General features: G+C 40.2%; 1 protein-coding gene across 1 annotated transcript in view; it reads right to left on the bottom strand.

Annotated features, from left to right (window-relative positions):
* Positions 1 to 20,905, bottom strand: part of LOC104463476 (thromboxane-A synthase-like) — a gene marked incomplete at its 3' end in the record, with an annotated part of 100,794 nt that overhangs the window by 70,182 nt on the left and 9,707 nt on the right. The window contains exons 3-5 of the mRNA XM_010075872.1: positions 16,640 to 16,728; positions 14,020 to 14,168; positions 12,200 to 12,330 (exon numbers count right to left, since the gene is read on the bottom strand). Coding sequence (XP_010074174.1) covers positions 12,200 to 12,330; positions 14,020 to 14,168; positions 16,640 to 16,728 — 369 coding nt within the window. The remainder of the gene's footprint in view (positions 1 to 12,199; positions 12,331 to 14,019; positions 14,169 to 16,639; positions 16,729 to 20,905) is intronic.

The raw sequence follows: 20,905 nt of genomic DNA, 5'->3' as shown, positions 1-20,905 counted from the left end.
TTTTCAGCTACCTGGTGACCAATAACAAATTGTGTTATCCTCCGCAGCTTCATGGATGCTTGGTTCAGTTATGGTTTTATCCAATAGATGGCTCTTCAGTAGCAGGAAGGACTCTCCCCCTGCTCTCCTTTCCTTCACAGAGTTTCAATACAATTTTCTAATATTTACACCGCTGTTATCTTGAAAATATAGGCATTTTGTGCAAACTGATAAACATACAGAAGGAGCATGTGTGCGTGAATTAAAGAACAGAAGAAAAATTAGACGGCATTTTATATATCTCATGCCACTTTGTCCTCTGCCAGTACAGGGATGCATGAAAAATGACAGTCAGGCAGCCCTGTGGTCTGGAATGCTTCCTAAAGTCAAACTGAAAAAATACAACTTCAGAAACACATGAATATTAACAGCATGCCAGAATACCAGCTGTATTTCTCCCCAAAAATATGAGGACTTCTCCCACATCTTACATATCCCTGACTGAGCAATACTTAGGCAACTTACAGGCATCATTACTCCTCTGTCAATGAAAGATTTTTCACAAGAAAAAAAAATCCTATGTGTAATTATTGATATAACGAACCAGGAGAGCTCTGTGTAATTGTCAGGGTGCAAGTTACCATCATTATGAGTAACGCTGCCATTTCTGAGATGGGGAAAGTGAATAAGCATTTGTTGTTTTCCAGAAAAACATAATCAGAATAATAATAGCAAAACCTGAGACATTAATTACATTCAGACAAATCATGTTTATCCCATATACGTGCTTGTGACTTCTCTGAATCAGAAGAGCAGTTCCCAGTCATTTCTGTTCTGAGACCTACCTTGTGTCTCACTCAGATCTTGTCAAGCCCTGGCAGTAACCCCAGTTTGGGGATTGTGACCCTCCAGTCAGACCACATGATCAAGTGAAAAGAGAACACCCACAATACATAATAAATCTCACAGAAGCCAGACCATAGCTATTTAAATCCCTGCGGCTTAACAATTCAATGGTCCACAACTATACCCGCTGTTAGCATCTAAAATAAAAACATTCCTAATAATAACCTTTATCCTTGAAATATTAAGCTGCTTTGAAAAGGGGAGGAAAGGTAGCAGTTTACTATAAATACATATAAATATATAGCATCTGAACATTAGCACAATTAGAGCCATAATAACTGTCAAGAAAAAAATAAAGGTTTCATCCCTGTTCAAAGCTGAGCACAATCACTGTTTATGTTTCAGTGCTCCAAAAGGACCTGCCTAATTCTATACCTCAAGTCAGCTTTTTGCTAAGCTAAAACTTGGAAAATTCGAACCAACTTGCATTTTGCTCACTCCAAAATAAGCTCATCGGCATGCTCGATCATGGGCGGTTACACTATTGCTTCCCTTTACTCCTGAGCAGACACCCCAAACAGTCCTCCTGATGAAGGGGTATTGTGCAGAGAAACAGCACATATAAAGGTAGCCCCGTGCTCTGGTGACCCCTCAGCTGGCACAAGAGCCCTTTGCATGCCCAAAGAACAGTTGTGACACTGCTCTTAAACTGTGCAAGGAGCAGATTTAACCCCTGGCCAGTCACAGTACTGGTGAAACACAAAATCTCCATCTTTCCTCCTGTCTCTCTCTTGGGATGCTGCAGCCAGCAGAATTTACCCAGACCCAAAGCCAAGCCTGCAGACTTTTACCCTCCTCACCTTTTTAAGGGGACAAAGATGCTAAAAATCAGAATTTGTAACTGAAATACTGACAACAGTTTTCACCGTGGAGCAGTTTTAAAAAGGCAGCAGTGATATTCATTAAGCTGTTAATAATGGATTGTGGCACAAAGCAATTTATCAAGTTTCCATTGTAATTAAAATCACTGAATATTTGGGCACTCGAAATGCACCTAGCTCTTCCTGCTTCTGAAGCTTTACATTTTAATGTGAATTATGGCTCCCCCTCCCCAGAGACCTACTAAAAAGCCCAGTTTAATTGGTATGTTTTTAATTGAGATTACATTATTAAAAAGTGTACATTTCTGTTGAAGGCAGAAGGGAGGTGCTCGGCTCCCCTCCAGCCTCTGTCTCTCTTAGACATAGCTTGCTTATCCTAGCGGAGGGAAAAAAAGAAGGGTAGCCACTGTGAAGAAAGTGGAGAAAGCCCTGCACAGTTACAGGCTATGAAGCCAAGGCAAGGCTGCCATTGACCACCACAGATGCAGGATTTCCTTAGTGGATTTTTGAGGAGGAAGAGGAATTGCTGCAATCGTTCAGGCTGCTCTTCAGCAAAAGGCAGATGGAGGAATGCCACGCAGGGATTCCCACCTCGCAGCCAGCTGACATCAAGGACACATTTTAGAAAGCCTCTCTTCAAAGTTTCCAGTGACAATCAATCTGTCCCTTTTCATAATAAGTGACTCTAATGTTAAATTGTCCTCAAAATCCAGGTACAGCCATGAGCGGATGGGGTCTAGCAAAGGCCTCCGGCTGTGCTGGCTCCAGCAGGCTGGGGGGGAGAGACATCCCCCAGGGAAGCCTGGGCACGGTGACAAGAAGAGAATTGCCCCAGCAAACAACGTTGGTCACCTTTGTGCACTGAGATGGTCAGACTGACTTGCCACCAGGTTCAAAAGAAAAGCAACTTCATGCAACTGGCATCCAAATGCTGGCCGCATAAATGCTTCTCCTGTTGGCAAGATGGGCTGTCCATGTCTCTTAGAAGCAGGAGTATGGATCTGCTAAGGTAAGTAGACACAGGAGAAAAGGGAGAAATATCAAAGGAGTGCAAAGTAGATACCAACAGTTGAGACAGATCAAGGGGAAAATCTCCAGAGATCAAAACATGCCAACAGACGGCCAAGACAGTTGAACCAGAATGAAACATCATGGAACTGCTTTTTCATAACTGCTTCAGAAAAGGTCATACTGTATTGCAAAAAAAAGGCAGTGTGTGGGGCTTAGAGAGGTCACTGTAGGCAAACAGACACACAAAGAGACTAACAGAGACAAATTTGAAGATCACCCACTAATGCCACAAGTGCTGCAACTCCCCTCCTAGTTCTGGGAGTGACTCAGGAAGTAATGATGGTGAACCAATAGCAGGTATAAGAAAAAAAAATAAAAGAAGATGAAATATGAAAGACAAAACTGAAAATGTTAAAACTGACAGAGAAAGGGAAAGCTCTGTTATTGCAATTAGGTCAGTAAATCTATGATTTTTTTCTAAATTAAGATTTTAGATGCGACACTCTAGTTATATATGTCAGAAGAAAATCTGTTTGTAGAGGGAAAGTACTCAAACATGAGCTTGATTTGCTCTGAACAGCAAGGTAAAGTAAATACATAAAACTGCCAGTCCCAGTCAACAGATCTCTTGCAGATTTAGATCAAGAGTAAAAAAGAAGAAAAAAAAAAAAGCTCTGTAAACAAAGATTACATTTTATATCCCACCTTGGCATTAAAGGCCACCACCCTGTTAGGCAGAAAATTAATCTCCAGATGATTTCATTTTATGGCAAGGTTCCCCTTGTCTGCTGATTTGAAAACCCCACACCCTGGATGAAAACCAGATCACAGATTAAGCAGAAAAAAGGAAGGGCTGTCAGTGACCTAAAGCAGGATCTTCTGAGAAACTTGGGAGGGACAGACCTCAAGGGTAACGTACAGAAGAGATGAGAAACTGTAAGAGAGAGACATTACAAAAGAAAGGTAATGTGCACAACTTCAGGGTGACATTTTTTTCCTTTCAGCCAATGGGATGACTACTGAGACTATACCATGAAGGAAAGCTAGTGACAGGAAGCGGGAAAAGACAAGTTGTAGAAGATTTGCTTTATGCTGAAGGAATCGCAAAGTAAAACTGTGCTTCCAAGCCTATAGGAAAATAACCCTGAAAGATAGACGTAACACTGCTTAGGCTGGCTGTTTTGCACAGATGAGAACGTGCAACAGAAAGGCCAGATTACTTACTGATTTGGCAGGTATCAACAGATACATGACTACATCAGATTCTGCCCCGAGTGCTAGGAAACAAAGGCAGCTGAAGATGCTTTACTCCCATCCCAGAAAACAGATACCTTTTTCTCAGCCCTGGACATAGCAAATTCTCATGGTGTCTCTGTAACTTTTGTGACCCAACACTCAGGAACAGTTCCCCAAAGACATACAGTGACCCAACAGGTTGCAACAGCCTTGATCCAATTTTCTCTGAATGGAGTATCAGGAGAAATGCTAACTAACCAGGGGACAAACTTTATGTCTAAGGTCATGAAACAGCAGTACTGAGCACTAGGTATAAAAAGTATTAAAGCCTATGCCACATCCTCCTTAAACAGATGGCCTTTCAGAAAGATTTAATCAGACATTGAAATGCATGCTGCGAATACTCATTACTAGCACAGGATCAGGCTGGGACAAGTGGCCAGCACTGACGTTATTGCCTACAGGGAATTACCAGAGGCATAAACAGGATTTTCAGTGTTTGAACTTCTCTCTGGATAACAAACACAGGGTCCCCTTGCCATCATAAGGGAGGGTAAAGCAAAAAAATTCATGGTGGGGTGGGCCAGGTCTAGATTGCAGAGGAGAAGCAAGAGACCCAACCCAGTTCCTTCTAAGGTTTTTTTTTTTTTTTTTTTTTTATTTTTGGCTTCCTCATCCTCCATTTTTTACCTGTGCTGGTAAAGCCACCACAAAGCTCAGTGACAGACCAGTATTTGCTCGATCCCACCTTCAAAGCACAATGAACTCTTGCTCTTCTTATTTTTATGGACACATAAAACAGACTTGTGACCACTCCTTCCCCTACAGTATGAAGAACAGGAAAAACAGGGGATAGTCACAACAACCAGCACTTAGAAGGAAGTGTGAGTAGGGCTGGCAAAAAAAGGAAAAAAAAAAAAAGAAAAAAAAAAAAAGAACTTTTGATCTCGCTTTCAAGGATAGAGAGGTTTCTTTGAAAAAAACAGGTCTGCCTTTTAATTCTTTCCTCCTCCAGTTTTTCAGAGAAGTTTTACTGCAAACATTATTTGAAAGAGTCCTTAAGCTACCTTTTGGCCTGCATTTTTGATAAACAATATTCTAAGTGACTGATTTTACCCCATAAACACAATTTTAAAAAGTCACTGAAACCCTTGATATTACCAACAACTAAGCATGTTTGTTTATTTATTTTCACTCTGGATCAAAAGGCCTTTTTTCAACACTACAAATCCCACCCTAAAGACCACCCTTCTCAAGTAAAAGATGTTTCTCGTATGCTGCAGATCAGCAAAGCCAAACATCCATCTTCACTTCCCACACCGGCTGGTGAAAACAGGAGGAAAATCCATGCAAATCTTATTGACAGAAGCATTTAAGTCCTTCCTGCCTGTAAGTCTGAAGGCATCCTGTTGGCCTCATGACCTCCTGTGGGTTAAAGTGTAATTTCTGTGCCCAGAAAGGGGCAAAAATACCATTTTTTGGAAGGCCCTCTGAAGGAGCTCCAACACAGATCTCTTAGAAAGTGAGGTTAGCTTTTCCTGAATAGATACTCACATTCTCCCAGCACTGTCTGCAAGATCATTCTTGGCAACCCTTGCCAACTTGGCATCTTCACCAGCTAAAACAGTATGAACACCCTGGTCCTTTGATTTAATTTCTGTCCTTTGGTACAAGTCTATGTTCTTGCAAGCTGAAGTATGTGAGCGATGTTCCAAGAAATCAATGAGCTTGCTCACGTGCATGACAGCAGTTTGGATGCCAGACTGTAGCTGAGGTGGGACATATGAAATATGAGATAGGGACACCGTTCCTGTCACCCGCTGAAGAAGAAATGAAGGTACCCTGCGGTGGCTGAAAAAGACTAAAAGGGAGTGGGGAGAGATGGAGGTATTGGAGAAAGAGTCCCAGATGCCAAGATTATTTTGTTACTGTTGCTGCAGGGTTTGCTGGAGTGGGGCAGATAATATATACATTATACCATCTGCCTGTTCCTTGTCTAGCATCCCATAAGGCACTCTGATCCATAACTGAGAAGGCAGTAGAAATGGTGTGATAAGAGCAAAGGGTTAGTGACAGCAAGCAGACCTGGTATGTGCTCGCTGGCAGCAGGTAACCAAGCAGACGTTTGCTATCTCCTTCTGACTGCAGTGCTTGTAAAGCGCTGGGCTCACAGGTGTGCTGGGCTGCAGAACTGGGACAGATGCAGCAATAGTGCAAAACTCTTCCCGCTTCTCCATCAACACGCCTCAGGGAGGTGAGAAAGTCAGCACTCTCGTTACTTGTTCTGTCCTTGATCTCTTCTGAGTAGAGAGACTGCAGAGCTGCATTTCGTGATGAAAGCACCTCAGCCAGACACTTCAGCCCAGGCCTAAACCCAAAAGTCACATTTCATAGGCCTACAATTCATTGTTGGAAAGATAACAACACACTGATCAAGAAATTTCAACTGGTGACCACAAGTAATAAGGATTTCAAGCTTGTCTCTCTCTGAGGTTTGAGGCCTTGCTATGTTTAAATGCCCACTTAAGAAATCCTGAGGAAGTTATAAAATTCATTACATCTTTAAGAAAAAGAAAAAAAAATATTAAAAAAGGATTTTTCTTCAAGTGAAGGAAGGAAGGAAGGAACACTTTTTTAAAAGCAAGCAGTAATGGCTTGATTTTTAAAAGGTGAATAACTAAAACACCTCTTAACATAATGCCACTTTTTTTCCCCTCTTAGAATCACTGTATGCTACCCAAGCACAGACACCAGATTTAATGTTCAAAAGATTTTTAACATACACTAGAGAAATGACAACCTTCTGCTTAAAACAGCAGAGGTACAGGTTTAAAATTTGGGTTCAAACCACATATTTAGCACAAATTCCCTCTGTATCTTTAAGACACTCATTTACCTTTCTGGAAAGCCCACTTCCCATTTCTTCCCGACAAATGCAGTGAATAATGCCATGATCAAACCATGAGAACAGCGCAGAGAACAGAATTGCAGTAACCCTCCGACAGACTTAGAAAAACAAAAGGACCAGACTGATTCCTTGCTTTACTGACTTTATTAATCAGTAAAAGTGGATTATTTAATATCGCCATGTAGTGTGTATCCTTAAACGGACACCACCTTCTTTCAAATATAAACAAGTTTTGCTTGGTTATTCTACAAAGGCAGGAAAGCTGCACACTATTAGAAGGTGTCTAATCTCCCATCTGCTGTTTCCTTAGAAAAATATTTGCTTTTTAACATCTGTACTGCATTTCCACAGTTCAAACACACACATAGCTCCTGGAATGTACATAGTATTTAGCAAATTTTTAACTAAGTTTTCTTATAAATTGTTTAGTTTTCCCTTGACAAGGGGAGGATCAGACTTTTTCAGGAGGATTACCTCTGCTCAACTCATTTCAAGCAGCTCTTGAATAAAATAGTTCATTAGTTCATGAAAAGGAAGAACTCCAGGGAACTGCTGGGGAAGGAAGAGAAAAGAAGAGAGTGCCACAGTAATTAGGTTTTCAGATTGTCCCTTATGCTCCAGAATGCAGGTACACACATACATGTCCCTCTTCCCCTTAGGTAAAGCATTTAGGGGAGCTCATTGCATGTTTTCCCCTGGGAATCAGTGTTCCAGAGATTAAGGTTGTAACCAGGCCATCATTTCCCAGAAAGATATTAAAAGATACCACTTCCTTATAGTACATTAATATTGCTACCCAATAGTGAAAGGGCAGCTCTCTCCCCTTGCAAGCATTTTAACAGCTTAGTTTCAGACTACCTCAAAATTCAGTTTCCCAACCTTTTTAGCCTCCCATGGCTGATGTTGAAAACACAAAGGATCTCCACACACCAGGAACCACTCATATCTGTCTGGGTGTGCAGCAGCCGGGGAGCAGCAGAGCCAGTGACTGTACTTACCAGGGATCAGGGAAAGGACTGGTAGGAATGAAGATGGGAAGTGGGGAAAACTGGAGGGGGTTGCAATTGTTCAACGGCAATTGCTGACCAGAGGAAAACCAGATCTAGATCAAAAGATCTAGACCTAGCACAGTAGAGTAGAGAGCATCCCAGGGCCATACCAACTCATGGGAAGCCAGGTCATCACAGGTCTGACAGCACCGTACAGTTTCTTTGTGGCTTTACACTACATGGCTCACAGGCAGTGTGGTTCACAGCAGCACAGCCTTCACCCTCTTCTCCTGTTGTTCCTTCTGTCTGCTCTACACTTACCCCAAAAGCATTCAGGTAGTCTATAGGTTTCCGGCTAGAGTGATTAAACTGCCAACTGAGATGCCAATTAATACAGTTCTGGTGATACTTCTCTGGGCTTTGTCACCCTCTCCTTTCAAATTGGCTTTAGACCACCAAGAAACAGCTCATCATCACCAGGAACATCATCAGGCCGCTACCTACCTGGCATGGATCAGTGACCTTGAATTATGCATTCACAGCAGACAGTATGACTGAAAAAATCAGGAGATGCCAAAGGAAAGTGCTGCAGCCTCTATGAACTCTCCAGTTCTCCTTGTTAAAGGGTACATATTTTTAAACTGGATTTTCCCATAGATCTGTTGTGATTTTCCAAAAATAATGTTTTGTAATATCCTTAAATTGTTACATTCCAATTGTTGTTATTACTATGGATTACAAATTAAATTCTGTCCCTTCATTTGCTGAGGGGGCTTAGTTTCAACGCACAATTTAAGAAAGGAGTCTTAATTTTGAGCACCATGAAAGACTCCTTCATCCAGGTATCATCATTTAAAACAGACTGGTACGTTAAGAACTGAGCTATAACATGATAGAAAAACAACTCTTACATAAACAATGTTTTCCATATCAGAATATTAAATGAAAATTTATCAAACTATCATTTATTGAAGTAAACAAACCGTCTGTCTGCCCTGTTTCTGGAAACATTTTGCCTAAGGGAAAAATTTAAACCTGGGCAGATAATCAGGATAAGGTATTTGAACACTTAAATCCTGCTGGAGTCTTCAAAGTAGGTGTTAAGTGGTGCATTAAATTTGTGCTGTTTCTTCTGAGCAGGGTGAATTTGCTCTGCTGTAAATAGTGGGCAAAGCATTTTACAACAATTAGAATCCATGAATAAATATAATATATTAAAATTTCTAAAGTACGACCACTAAATGTTTTTCTACATAAGCCAAATGAGTGGAATATACAGGACTGAAATTATTTGACTGACCAAAGAAAGATAATATATAATTAAAATGACAACTGCAGCACTAACTGATGGGATGAGAGAAAGTGACATCACAGATCTCATATAAGCTGCAAGCATATTATTAGATCTAAACCTGGCTGTAAAATTACTATCTGCCCATGGGATTATCTTTAGGCATTCACAACCATTGTTTCATTTACTGATAGAAGAGGGATGATAACAGGCTGACTTTGCTTGTCACATTGGTTTTTGGCCTTTCTTTATTCTTCATTCACGTTAGCTGCAGATGAAAGGGAGACAAGCTTCAGATGAATCACTTTTGTGGAACTTCTCATTGTTTTACAGTTTGTTCCAAAGGCGCTTCCCCCCCCCCCAAAAAAAAAAAAAATTGTGATAAAAGCAATGAGGAGTAAAAGATGCACACAATGTAACAACTAGGAATGTGGCTACCCAAGGAATATCCATGGGCCTAATGCAGCCCAGGGAGACCATAATACTTTGCTTAGAGTTCCCATTATTAGCACAAAGAACCAGTAGCTACCAGCTATATCCTGGCCTCATTAAAATTCAGCACCAAAACTCTGACTTCAGTGGGCACATTTCATCATTCGAGACCTAGGACACAGGACATGATTCTCCTTCAGTGCAGGGCTATCTGGGACACCTAATCTCTACAGATTACATTTCTGCATTAAATTGGACACAGCTGCATTTTGATCCATTTCACATACCATTTTCATGTTCCTGGCACATTATTAGGTTGCTTATACTTCTAACAAGACTTGTGTGCCACCAACCTAAAATAGTAAAAATTCTAAGAGCACATAAGGAAAGTGAAAAAAGCAAGAAAAGGAAGCTCTAAACTCTCCGGTCACTTTTGAAAACTGTGCTAATGATCCTGAACTGCAAAGGGGACTTAATGAGCTCTTAGAAATCTGGTCCCAAGTGTCTAATTCCCAGCATTTGAAATAGTTCCCATATGCCAATTTTGCAAACTAGGCAAAAGTCCAGGAGCAGGCGGGACACACATATAGCGGACTTGCAGATATACTGTTAAGGCAAACATGGACCTTGTACTTCCCTCCACACTGCCCTGACACTGGGCAGCTACTGCCATGTGTTATGTCTTACAGCATCTCCCATAACCTTAAACCTCTGCTCCATCAACCACTGAAACTTGCAAACAAGGCTGCATAGGCAGAAAATGCTGCCTCCTGCTCTTGTCACTACCATCTTGCTTTTCTTTGTGTTTTCTCCTAACCATACCCACCTCCTGCCCTTTGTCTGTAGTTTGAGGGAACGACCATCTCTAGTCTAGTGAAGGATTTAGCCCATGATCGATACCCTCAGTGCTACTGCCACAGAAATGCATTCCATTTTATTAATAGTAGTGAATACATTAACTACTTTTAATCCACTTCAGATTGTTTCATTGTCCCTTTTATCCTTTTATAACTGATAAACAGAACGGACTTTTAATGCAGACCCCCTTTGGCATAAATCTTTGATTCAAAACTCTCCAAACATACAGCCACACCAGTATGCCATTGAAAGCTCACACTGGATCTGTGCACTAGAAATGAGGTATCTGCAAGCAGCTTAGATAAACCAGCCCTGTTAGAAAATATTCCTCCGGCATGCAGCCTGGGCCAGGAACCGTGTTTGTGAATCATGAATTGTTTGTGGCTGGTCAGTGGTGCCTATGACCTTTTGGATGTGAAGAAGGACAGACACAAAGACCTAAAGGCTGGGGGGGTCCAAAGACTCATTAGAGGTGGGCTGCAGGAAAGACAAGAAGCATCTGGTGACAAAGTGCAACAAATACCAAAGTGAGACTTCACTGCAGAAAAAGCAAAAAGAGCAGAACACACAATACAGCAAAGAGCAGCAATATCTTTGAACATCAGTTTGATTTTTAAATGTGGTCTGGACATAATGTAGGTTAAATTAAAACCCATTTTTTCCTGAAATGTGACAGCTGTGGGGCTAAGTTGTGAGAAAAAGTTGGGAGGATTCATTCTCACCTGTGCTGTTACCCCATCATAATTGCTCTTCATCTCAAAGTGGTAAGAGAAATCTCTTATATTTCAATATTAACAGCTTCTTAATGTGTATATTGTAGCATGTTTCATGTCAATAGATATGCAAAACTTGTCTCAGTTACCTTTAAAATGTAATTCTCATTGATATTCTTTGTTTCTCACTACACATCCACAATTAAGTGGTTAACTTATTTTTAAGGATATTGCATGCAGTCTACAGTAAAGAATGGTCCAAAAGGACAAGAAGACCTAAAAAATTTTTGTCACAGAAATGGAGCACATGCCTATGTTCCAAATGCTTTGTATATCAAAAATAGATACACTTTCATAAAAATACACGTGCCTTCAGATACTTCATAAAACAACAGTGACTAAAACAAAACAAAAAAACCCAGAACTGCCTTATGTCTGGACAAAAGAAGAAATATATGGGCAACAAACCATTTGCTAATAATGCATACGCATTAGTTTGCACACTTCAGGCAGAATTTACAAACTTTCTCCTTAGCCATTTCAATATCACGTGTCTGCTCTTAACCAGACATTCAGGTTCTTTCAATTTTCAAAAGCAGTAGGAACTGTCACAGGGCTATATAAAACCCACCTCAGCTCCTAAGTAATGACTCGGTTGAAACACTCAGTAAGGGCTCCCCTTTCTCTGGTTGTTAAGGAAAAGTAGTATAGACAAAACACCTGACTTTAAGATGAGAAAAAAATTCTACAGGGTGAATCCTTCCTTCTCGGTCTAGAAACTGAGTTGGAAAGTCATCCCAGATGTAACATTCTCTGCATCCTTTTTTGAATAGAAAAACTAAAAGAAGCAGCCTTTCTTATAACGTGTTAACAATTCTGCATCAACACCAAGCATGGCTGATAGTACATAAAGCTAAAAATGAAAAAATTCTTCACTAAATTGCTTTGAATGTTCAAACAGACTGAGTTAGCTTTTTCAACTGAGGGTTATGCTACTTTCAGTTTTTCCTCAAAACACTTGCTTATCCATATATTTATCACAGAAATGGCCTTACCTCAGATGCATCTTGCTGGTCTCTGAAGACAATTGCATTTTTTATGGTTTGGATAAAAAATCCATTTAGTTCCTTCTGTTTCTTGTTTGGCAAAATCCGGAGCAATGGGATCATTATGAATGGGAAAGAAACTGTAAGAGATTTTAAAGAAGAAAACACAGAATCAGACTGTAAAGACATATAACATCCCCCTCCTTTCATTGCTATCATAAAACTTATCAAGTAGGATGTGTTACTTTTATGAAATCTGTGTTTTTCTCTTTCCTTCTCCCTTTCCCTCTTTTTCTTCCACCCCTACAGGCTGGTAAAAGATTTTGTTTTAGAAATTCCATGTTGGCCAGGACTTCCCTGCCAGACAGATGCCTTCCAAGCTTGTTTCCACAATGCTTCAGGATTTCAGTACCGTTTCTGGATTCCACAGAGACACCACAACAAAGAGGGAATTATTTTCCCTGCCTACTCAAACAATTACATACAGAAGGTGGGGGATCTTGACCTAGCCTAGCAGCTAATGGCACTGATCCATGAAACTGTGTACTAGTCATTCCCATTTACAGTTCTCCACTATTAGGACATTGGGTTTGCTATTTTATTTTGATTCTCTAAACAGGTCACAAACTCTGGAAGTGGGGTGTTATCACAAGGATGGTCTCCAGTCCATGGTTCTTACAGTCAGGAACCAGAAACCTGAGTGAAGTCTTGCATCTTAATAAACCCCTTGTCAACTTATGAACAGATTAAGACTCACAAATCAGTCACTGGAAAACTCCTGTGTTGCCAACAGGAAAACACAGTGTGGAAATTCAGACAACATAATGTACCAGCAGAAAGAGACTGACCAAGGAATCCAACCCCAAACCCTACAGAAACTTTATTTAATGAAGGACATGGTCTTTGACATATAGGGACTCATTTCTGTCCTTTCAGAAATCAGGTTAAACATTAACATTTTGGATACACAACTCCAGAAGGAAACAGTTCATGTGCTGCTAGTACCAGTGCAATCTGTAACGCCAGCAGGATCAGATGGGCACAGGAAACTTTGCCACTGTGCCACCTGACACTACTGTGAGCAGATCTAGATAGCAAGATGGTAAAACCTCAACAACTTTGATTATGCTGTGGCTTCCCCAGCTCCGATTCTTGCTGCCCTTGCATTAACAATGCCGCTGACACAGAGAAGCCTTAGCTTTCATGCCCTAGAACTAAATGGCTTTATACCCCCATTCTTGCATTCCCTATCTATTCACCTCAAATTAAATGCATTATCTTAAGACAGTCTGTGCTGGCACTTATCATCTTTATCCTTTATAGTCGTCAACAAGGCTGCTGATGCCATTCAAACAAGAATTTGGAGGACTTATACTATCTGCTTATGCTTCTCCATCTCCTTTCTTTAGTGGGTTATTAGACCACTGTTGTATATGGATGGGATTTCAATCTCTCTCTCTCTCTCCAAGCAAACTGCAGAAAAAATTTACTCTCAGGCTGCGAAGGGCAGTTACTCTGTTTTAATGCTGACATGTATGAAAAGAGATACCATAGAAACTATGGGTTCCAGAAAACTTCCACTCAGATCAACTTGGAGCATTACCTTCCCAGGCTCAGTTTCTGGAGGAAGTTGCATTAATGGTGACAAGAGCTATAGAACATATGGTGGAAATCTCAAGGGTATACTTGACCCATAGGTTGCATTTGGAACATCTCTGAAATAAAGTCTGCTACACATCTTCCTGCTCCTGCTTCAGCATGTTTTGAAATTGGAGAATGACTTTTAGAAAATTACCATAAAGAAGTAGACAAAGTTACACTATACTCACGGATTAGAATGAAGAGAGGCTTAAACAAAGACATTTCAAAGAATGTTCTGCAATTCTTAACAAAGGGGTCTTCAGGATTCTTCAGAGAATCCACCTCAGTACCAAAAGCTACACTACCAACAACATCCAAGGTAAAGCAGTTGTAACACCTGCATTGAGTTGAAGAAGAATAAATCATTAGCTACAAATTACATATCCATTAATATCTTGCTTCTACAAACTTCACATAACATTAATTTTTGCCTCTGACTTTCTTTTTGCTTTTAGATTTGAGCTTTGCCAACAAGAGATGTTTCCATCATTCTGACAAATGCTGATGCTTAATAATGATCACCTGCTCTCCATCTGCAAAGTGAACATATGTTCATATAGCTCAATAATTCCAATATAAATTTATTTTTAAAAAATCAACAATTTCATTTGTTATCAAATGCAACAGGTCAGAGATTCACAAGCAATTTCTTAGTATGCATCCTAATAAAAGAGATCACTCCTTTTTCATTTTAAATTGCAGAAACTACATCTACTACCAGTCCAGCCTAAACTCTCAGTGACAAGAGGTGCTTAAATAAAACTTCCTGTTAAGGATTTCCTTTATCCTCTTGATAGCTTCTCTTTAGTGTAAAATTGTGGTCAAAACCAAGAGGAGCTGACACCATGTGAAATCTGTATCTCTGCAGAGGAGCAGCAAATGCTTTGAGAAGTACAAATGATCTGTGGACCATGATCTAGAAACTTCAGGTCTTAATGAATCTCTCCCTGCATATCTGATAATTTATCCAGTTGTCTCAACATCTTTATTTCTACTGGGAATTAGCAGTTATATTTAGTTTTGAGATAAACGGACTAAGAATGTAAAACATCCTTGAAATTTTATTCTTCTGATTTGTGGGCAAGTTTGAAACGACTGTTCTATGTTCCCTTAAAAAAGGCTAATATCAAATTCTCTGGTGTTTTAATCTGAGTGAGCATGTACTAAGACAAGGACAAAACTCAGGCCCAGTATATCCTGTATATATTTTGTGAAGCAGCATTTCTAAACTATGATCTTTGGGCATTGTCATTCCGATGACTCAAATGCAGATTTGGAAGATAACAGCACTGCAAAACTAAGTAACTTCTTTGGGTTTTCAGCTCTTACACACACACACAAAAAAAAAAAAATTAAAAAAAAATAATAAAAAAAGGCACATTATTAGAAAACAAAATGTTAAAAGAGGGGGCACTGCAATAAAACAACAATTTCAGAAGCAGTCAATCATCTACCTCTCCAAGGTACTGAAAAAGCTTAAAAACTAAATTTTGAGTTGTTGGCAAAACACAACGTGGCTAAAGATAACTAATGTACAAGATAACAGAAGGTTGCGGATAGGGTATTTACATCCAACAAATAGCTTCCAAGGCAATTTTGGGAAACTGCAGTGCAATGAGAATCACATTTATATACGTCAAACCTGCCAAAATGGTAGGATGATAAAACAACTGGAAGATCATCTTCTGAGATGGTCAACATCATTCATTTATACTTTCAAAAGGTCTTTTCCCAAAGTGCCTTGTGAGAGGTGAAACTCTATCATGGATCAATAGCTGAAAGACCAGGCAAAGAAAAAGGACAAGTGGAAAAAAGGGAAAAGCCTGGAGGACTCAAAAGGTAAATTTTCATCAGAGTATTAGGCTAAGCATAACGTATCACAAGATTTCATAGTATCTCTTCAGCTGTTTATTTAATAAAGAGACCTCTGTGCACCCACATACCCTTGCGTATGTACTTTAAAAGAGATGGATGAATTGTGGCTAAGTATTTGTTTCTTTAGATGAACCTAAACTATTTGCACAGCTCCAGTTTGGGGGAAATCATGAAAAAACTTCAGAGGACACTGACCAACCCAGCAAATAATGTATATGCAAAATAGTGCCTATTAGAGAGAATGCATTTGAACTATTCATATGAGGTACAGGGTCAGAAATGCATCTGCTCACAGAAGGGCCTAGATAGTGTCATGAACAGTTCAATTAAGACCTCTGATGAAAGAGCAACAAAAAAATAATAGGATATTAAATGCATAACAAATGGGAGAAAGCATAGTATGGAAAATATTAAAGTGTCTTTTTATAAATCAATGGTGCATTCTCATCTGGAGTACTGATCCCATCGTTTCACAAAAGGCTAGCATGCCATTAGAAGAGGTAAGAAGGAATGTGGTAAGAATGATTAAGTGCTCAAAAAAACTTGTATTAAAAAAGCAAGAGGGTGATGGACTAGAGAGATTTGATACAATATCAATTCCTATATTTGTACATGATTAGCAGACTGTAGAGAGCAGACTGGACAGGGACTGATGCACCTTTCCTTTCTGCTTCCAGCTGTTAAAACTTCATTAAACAACAGTAGAAATTCATTAGATGATTTTTCAAAACTACTTTTTCAAGTATGAAATGGCTGCCCCCAGGAAGAAAAGGCATCTATCAGACACTTATTTTATTAAGCTATGATCTCCACTCATAAATGCGAGGGAGGAAAAAACTCTTCTTTTATACAGTGTGCTCATATTTAGAATAACTGCTGCCATTGGCTTTTTTTTTTTTAATCTGCTACTAATCTCTGGCATGTTGAACATACCTCTGGATATCAAAAGCTTTGCCAGAATCTGCACAGACTTTCAAGTTACATAGCAGGACGTCGCAGGCCTGGTTTATTAGTGGTATCATCTAGAAAGGAACACATTGTATTGTGAAAAACATTGAAATGCTAAAAAAAAAAAAATAATCCATTATTTTAAATTCATTTTATCCAGTAGATGAGCCAAAACTCTCAGGATCCTTTGCAGGTGTGGTAAGGCACTTTTGCACAGGTAAGATGAAATGTTGGGACTGTCTGCTAAAAATAAACTACACGTTACAGGGACGCCCTTCACTACCTCTGGGCCTAAACACGAGAGGCCCTGTCACTTACCTGACCTTTGGTTCTTGCCCACCTGTGGCTATTTACACAAAGAGCTATCAAGCAAAGATATCCCCCTCTCTTTTTAATCATTCCCTGTTCCAACTGATGATTTACCATGATCCATATTTACAGTACATTACATTTAGGCTACATTTCTGCTCCAGGGCAGAAGGAATAATATTTCCCACAGTCCCAAAGTCATGTAAAGATATCAGCATCAGAGGCCCAGCACTTCCCTCCTGCTGTCCCTCAGTTTGAGGCATTTAACCTGTACATCAGAAAAGCACCCATATATACCACTCAAGTTGCTGAGGGCAAACTGATGTTGCAACCTGAGGAAAGGGTTTTCCGGAGTGGTGACGTCATTAAATGGACATTCATGTGAATTCATTCAGCTAGCAATTCTTTCCAGTCACTGACACATGGTAGTCAGATAGACTTACCCACAGCCTGGCTGTAGCTAATAGTGCTCCTCTTTAGCATTTCATGGAAACCATGACAGAGGCAACCATCAAGACCTCATGAAAGTCTCTCTCTCTCTCTCTCTAGCTTCTCTTTAACTTTTTATATACAAAAGGCATCAGACACCTTAATTACACCTACTGGGGGGCAGAAGAAGGGTGTAGCAGCAATCCAGGCATGACCCCAAAGGCATTATCTGCTATGACTCTTTCTCCACATAGACTGCCAAGAGATCCTTATAGCCTACAATTTGATACCACAGTCTTGCCTCAACAATTGTGCCAAGCATCAGCAGACATACGCACAGTAACCCGCCTTTCCTTCCTGAACAACCTTCTTTAGCATACAGATGTCAACAAACATGAGAACAGACTTATCCTACTCCTCTGACATTCTTGTTACCCAAAAAAAAACTTACTGCAGCCTCTCAGCACTCTGAGAGCTATGTAGCCTGCCCAGCCAAGTCCATTTTTCTTGGCACTTCTACCCCTGTGAAACTGGCATAATACTTTGTGCACAGGCACACTGCCATCCTAACACATGGGCAAGACTATATGCAGTCAAAAGGCCAATGTGGGAGCATCCAACATGTTTTCCAAAGGCAGAAGTCTGAGTCAAGAATGTGTTCAGCTGCTCTCGAGGTCCCATACCTATATGGGACAGAGCAGGTCGTTGCTCTTTCAGTTCAAAGCTGGATTGATTTGGCCTTTGTCACAGTCTCTCAAGACAATTCTGAAGGCAGATTAGTATTCTGTAAAAGTAGCTGGTATGTGTTTGAGAGGTGCACACCACGTTATGTGGCAGTTTTCTTCCCCTTTTGGCTTTCTAAAGAAGGTCCTGTGCAGTGAGCTTCTTCTCAAATGGTTCAACAAAATTAACACATTTCCGTTCAACAGACTGAACTAGGGTGAAACGCTTTATAATCTCTGGGTCCAGCCCCTCCAATGAACTGAACCAGTCAAGGAGAACAAAGTGAAAATCCATATTTTAACAGGTATGATATTTTCTAAACAGATGGTGATCATTTCAGATTTTCCTTTTATTGCCTTATTTTCTCTTTTATTCTTCATCACATCACCAGACCTGCAACCACCCAGCTGGTTGCTATTGCTTTCCAACAGCTGGCAGAGATGGCAGGGGCACATACGCCTGCCCAGGGCATCTCACAGCACCTCTGCACTTTCCCCATTCCACTAGCCTTTCAAAATACCATTGCAATTCACTTCTAGCCATAAGATATTTTTATTAGCAAGTCCAACCAAGAAAATGGGAAGGGGGCACATGGATTTGATTTATTATTAGCATGATAGGACAGAGTCATATCAATGAGACAATTATTTGCATATGAAAGCTACAGGGGATATCTACTCAAGAATCCTGGGTTTGGGTTTTTATTCCCCTGAGGGACATAAATTAGTCCAAGATTGCTAACTACAAAGACCACAGGCTAAAACATCCTCAAGTCCCTTAACACTTTAAGCTCTTTGTTCAATTGTCAAGAAAAAATAAAGTAGTTTTGGGGGAGGTGAAGTATATCAAACTTTGAAAACTGGCACAGAACAGACATGTTGATCTGCACCACCTTGAGTACCACTAACTTTCTATACATTATCATTTGCCAGTCAGAACATAAAAGCTGCATAACCTGCCTGAGATTCAGTTCTTGGTGAGTAAACAAACCGCAGCTGCTCCATGTTCAGATTGGCTGAGAGTAACAGGATGAAGAAAAATCTAAACAATATGGTCCCTGTAAATATTTGATCTGCCAGTTATCTAATAGCAAGAGTAGCCCAGAGTCCAAATTTATTTCTTTCTGCCAAAGAAGAACATTTGGGGTTAGGGTTTTTGTGATGCCAGGGTCTTTGCTGTATAAATCCTGCCAATATGCTATTTGGCACATAGCAACAATTAGTTTCTGATTCTGTGTATGCACAGTGCATAGGGATGTTTGCACTGTTCAAAGGCATCGGAATCATGTTCCTCTAGTTAGATGTGGTCCTCAGTATTCACTATTATTCTTCACCTTATTAGTAGCACCCAAACTATAAAGTAGAAGGCTGGACCATAATGACTGCAGACAGACACACTGGAGACTTTACTGTGCACACACAGTACGCAGAAGTCGTGTTGAACCTTGCCCCACAAATGGGATAAAATATAGGAAATAGGATAGCGATAAAATATAGGATTTAAAAAAGGAAGAAAAAAGGATACATCCCTAACATAAGAATTGTTTCTGTACCAGATTCCAAGTCCCTGACTAAAACCAGGAAAAGAGTGGAGCGTCAGTAAGATGTTTGTGAGATGATTTGTTTCCCACCGCCTTGCAGTGGGGCCCTGCTATTTGTGGGCACAACTTACCAAAGTGAGCAACTCAACTGGACACTGACTTGTGGCTCAAGGATATGCACATTTCACATATCAGCTTTTACATTAGTGATTTGCTTTGTCTCACGTGACCACACTTGCTTCGCTGAGTAACAATAGCAATTTTGAGAGAGACCCTTCCAAAATGCCTCTGATTAATGTGCACAAGCAGAGTAAGAGCAAATCAAGGAAACCTCAATGGTTGGACTGTCAGGTCTTATGTCCTAGTGGGACCTGGAAGATCTACATGCCTGAGAGTGACTCTAGAGGATTTTCTTGCACTGTTCTGCCATGTTATCACAAGTTCTGCTTTGTGTCTCCCTTCATTTGAAATAAAATGCTTCAACACAAACTCTACTTCGCAGGTTATTTAGGACAATGCTACATTATGCTGTGCTCTCTTCTTTATTTTTCGTGTTCTGTTTTGTTTTAATGGTTGGTTAATGGAGGAGAGGATTCCCAGCATACTGATAGGAGATGACAAGACTACTGCAGCACCATCAGAATAAATAAAAATCAATAGTCTTTCTGCTGGTGTTGGCTGTAAAAGAGAGTAAAGCTATTTATCAAGTCTGACAAGGAGTCCAGAATTGCAGGATCATCACAGGCACCACAGCAAAAAGCAGAGGAACAAAATAAGAAATACTAAATAGGGAATCAAGAACAGTACCACGAGATCACTAACATACCAGCTTGTTTCAGTATATAATAGCTGAGGAGAGCATGACAAGAGGAACACAGGGAACTGTATCTTTTACTAAGGACCTCCAGGTGCTTTACTTCACCAGTTCCTCATGAATTACATCTTGGATCAACTTTCAGTCTCTGGTAATATTCCCATTTAACAGATGAAAGTCATTTCATGACAGAGAATTTAAGTAGCTTCTGCCAGATCACCCACAGGCCGTCAATGGCAGAGCTGGAAGCGAAACTTCTTGGGTCTTCTGCTTCCTATCTCTCATTTATCATTCTTAGTGCTCCAGTAGTAATGGCACCATGATGTCCATTCAGGGGTCTCACTGTAAAGAGTTTTTTATCAGATCTGCTACCAACTCCAGTGGCATCTCATGTGGAATGCTACAAAATCTTACTGCAGGATCAAGCTTAGAAGTC

This window comes from Pterocles gutturalis, unplaced genomic scaffold (genome assembly GCF_000699245.1).
Source record: "Pterocles gutturalis isolate BGI_N339 unplaced genomic scaffold, ASM69924v1 scaffold2816, whole genome shotgun sequence".
NCBI classification, from domain to species: Eukaryota; Metazoa; Chordata; class Aves; order Pterocliformes; family Pteroclidae; genus Pterocles; species Pterocles gutturalis.
The sequence above is the reverse complement of the archived record's forward strand: the minus strand, read 5'-3'. Positions and strand labels throughout refer to the sequence as shown.